This window comes from Choristoneura fumiferana, chromosome 25, assembly GCF_025370935.1.
Source record: "Choristoneura fumiferana chromosome 25, NRCan_CFum_1, whole genome shotgun sequence".
NCBI classification, from domain to species: Eukaryota; Metazoa; Arthropoda; class Insecta; order Lepidoptera; family Tortricidae; genus Choristoneura; species Choristoneura fumiferana.
The window spans coordinates 6,092,579-6,095,514 of record NC_133496.1 but is presented as its reverse complement, the minus strand read 5'-3'; the positions used below and the strand labels follow the sequence as shown (position 1 = coordinate 6,095,514).

At 34.8% G+C, this 2,936-nt stretch overlaps 1 protein-coding gene across 1 annotated transcript in view; it reads left to right on the top strand.

The window, feature by feature from the left end:
- The window catches only part of LOC141442543 (protein polybromo-1-like), an 8,639-nt gene extending 6,368 nt beyond the window's left edge, over nt 1-2,271 (top strand). The window contains exon 8 of the mRNA XM_074107563.1: nt 2,201-2,271. Within this exon, the coding sequence (XP_073963664.1) occupies nt 2,201-2,271 (71 nt within the window). The remainder of the gene's footprint in view (nt 1-2,200) is intronic.
- The last annotated feature ends 665 nt before the right edge of the window (nt 2,272-2,936 follow it).

The following is a 2,936-nucleotide window of genomic DNA, read 5'->3' as shown; positions in this document are numbered from 1 at the left end:
TTTTATGTATTTAAATAAAACTTGCTTATTCTTGATACCATTTATTCGCTTAGAACACACACATTAACTACAGTAATTTTCTCCAGATCTCTATCTTATTTTGACAGGCACAGCCCTCCAAAACCTGACAACCACAGATACAACAGTCGTCCCCTTTTTTAAGGATTTTAAGTAAAATTAACACATATCAACCTAAATTACAAATCCAGTCTGTCTGGAGCCTTTCTGACTCTATTGGACCGTCTTAGATGAATTTCCGGACTGTCTACCAGTTCTGACCGAGAAGCTTCGAAACCAGAATCAGTTTCAGTATTTGCTTGCTGCTCATGCTCGCCTACAAGCACCACATCCTCCCTGGAACCTTCCTCCATCACCCTTTCATTTTCCCTCACCAAAACTGACTCTGATTCCCTAGCACTCTCCAAATCTATCGGCCCTTGAGTATAATCCAAATTGTCACCTACAACAGTACATTTTCTTAAATCTGCAGCATGGACTTGTTTTTCCAGCCCTTCAATATTAACTACATATCTTACACTACTAAGTCTTTTAACAATCCGACCCATTAACCACACTCTTGCCCCATTTAAATTTTTACACCACACTTTTTCTCCTTCTCTGAACATATAAATTTTAACCTGTTTTCCTGAGTTAATAATTTTTCTAGTAACAGTATTATTTGGTTTCATTAAATCAAAAATTGTTCTTGGTTTTTGTTTAAACAAAAAATCATTTGGGCTCATACCTGTTGAATTTGGGGTGTTTCTGTAAGTAAATAAAAATTTTGTAACAATATTTCTTTAGATAATCTAGAGTTTGAAATTTGTAATCGCCCAAGTGATTTTTTTATACTTTGTATTGTCCGTTCAGCCATACCATTAGACTCAGGGTGGTAAGGTGGGCTTTTAAGAGCTTCACAGCCATTAGCTTTTAAAAATTTAATAAATTCATTGGAAGTAAATGGAGGTCCATTGTCACTTACAATTTGCCCTGGTACCCCTATGAAAGCAAAAGTCTTTAATAATTTTTCAATTACCTGTTGTGCTGATGTACCATTATTCATTAGATGTATATCCAACCATTTGGACCTTGAATCAACTATTACTAAATAAGTATAGGAGTCCTTGTAGAAAAAATCAATATGCATTCTTTCAAAGTTAGTTTCACTTTTTTTCCATGGAACTAAAGGACTATTATTCGAATAATTCCGGCTAGCTTGACAAATGGTACAACTGCCTATATTTTTTTCTATTTCCTCATTTATTTTTGGCCACCAACAGTATTCTCTTATCAACATCTTGGTTTGTACCATTCCATTATGTGATTTATGGAATTTGTTTAATACTAAGGGTCTTAATTTTGTAGGTATTACAATTCGATTTCCCCATAGTACACAGTTTTGTTCTAAACTTAATTCTGTCCGTTTCAAGAAATATGGTTTAAGTTGTTCATCATTAACATGCCCTGGCCACCCGGACTGTACATAATCATAAACTTTTCCTAACACAGGGTCAGTTCGTGTGAATTTTGCAATATCCCTAAAATCAATACCTGGTTCATCACTAAAATTAAAATAATTTATGCAGTCTGTGACTTCAGTCAGTTTAGGAAGGGGGTAATCGTGATAAGGCATCAGCATTACCTAACAAGGTACCCTTTCTATAAACAATATTATAAGTATACCCTGATAACAATAAAGCCCATCTTTGTATTCTGGCATTGGCAGTAATAGGTATTTTCTTTATTGGATCAAAAATGAACTTTAGAGGCTGATGATCAGATACTATTATAAATTTTCTTCCATACAGAAATTTGTGAAACCTTTGCACTGCAAATATTATTGCTAATGCCTCCTTTTCTATCTGAGAGTAATTTTTTTGTGCCGCATTTAAAGTGCTAGATGCAAAATATATAGGCTCACCATCGATTTTATGACTTAACACTGCACCAACTCCATAAGTACTAGCATCAGTTGTAACATATAGTTCTTTTTTTGCATCATAATGTACTAACAAATCATTTCCAATCAATAATTCTTTACTATTTTGAAAAGCAATTTCACATTCTGATGACCAGTCAAAAGAAGATTTCTTTTTTAATAGTTCATATAAGGGTGTCAACTTTTCTGATAGCCTTGGTAAAAACTTTCCATAGTAATTAAGTAGCCCTAAGTATGACTGTAATTGTGTTAATGTTTTAGGGGAGGGTGCACCAACAATGGCCTCTAACTTTTCCGGCAAGGGTCTTAACCCTTCACTGGACACTAAATGACCAAGAAACTTAATTTCTTTGCAAAAGAATTGACATTTATCCAAATTAACCTTTACATTATATTGTTTGAGTCTCTCCAGAACAGTAACAAGATTTTTGTGACAGTCCTCTAAATTAGAGCCCGTTATTACTAAATCATCAATAAAACATTTTACATTTTTGATTCCTTGTAATATTTGGTCCATAACACATTGAAACACAGATGGCCCACTTGACACTCCAAACTGTAACCTGGTAGGCCTGAACAATCCTAAATGTGTATTTATTGTTAAATATTCCTGAGAGCTCTCATCCAAAAGCAATTGTTGATACGCCCCTGATAAATCCAGAACACAAAACATTTTAGCTCCTGCCAGCTCTGTAAAAATATCTTCCGGAATGGGCAATGGATAATGCTCAGTGTCCAATACTTTATTGACAGTGACTTTGTAGTCCACACAAATTCTCAGCTTTTTGTCGTTTCGTTGTACTAACACTATAGGACTTGCCCATTCGCTGTGTTGTACCCTAGTGATAACACCAGCTTTTTCTAAACTTAACAACTCTTTTTCCACTTCCTCCTTTTTAGCATATGGCATAGAATAGGCCTTATGAAACATAGGCCGGGCAGACTCTTTTAACTTTAAACATGCCTTCATCCCCACAATGAATGAAGACTTATCCTT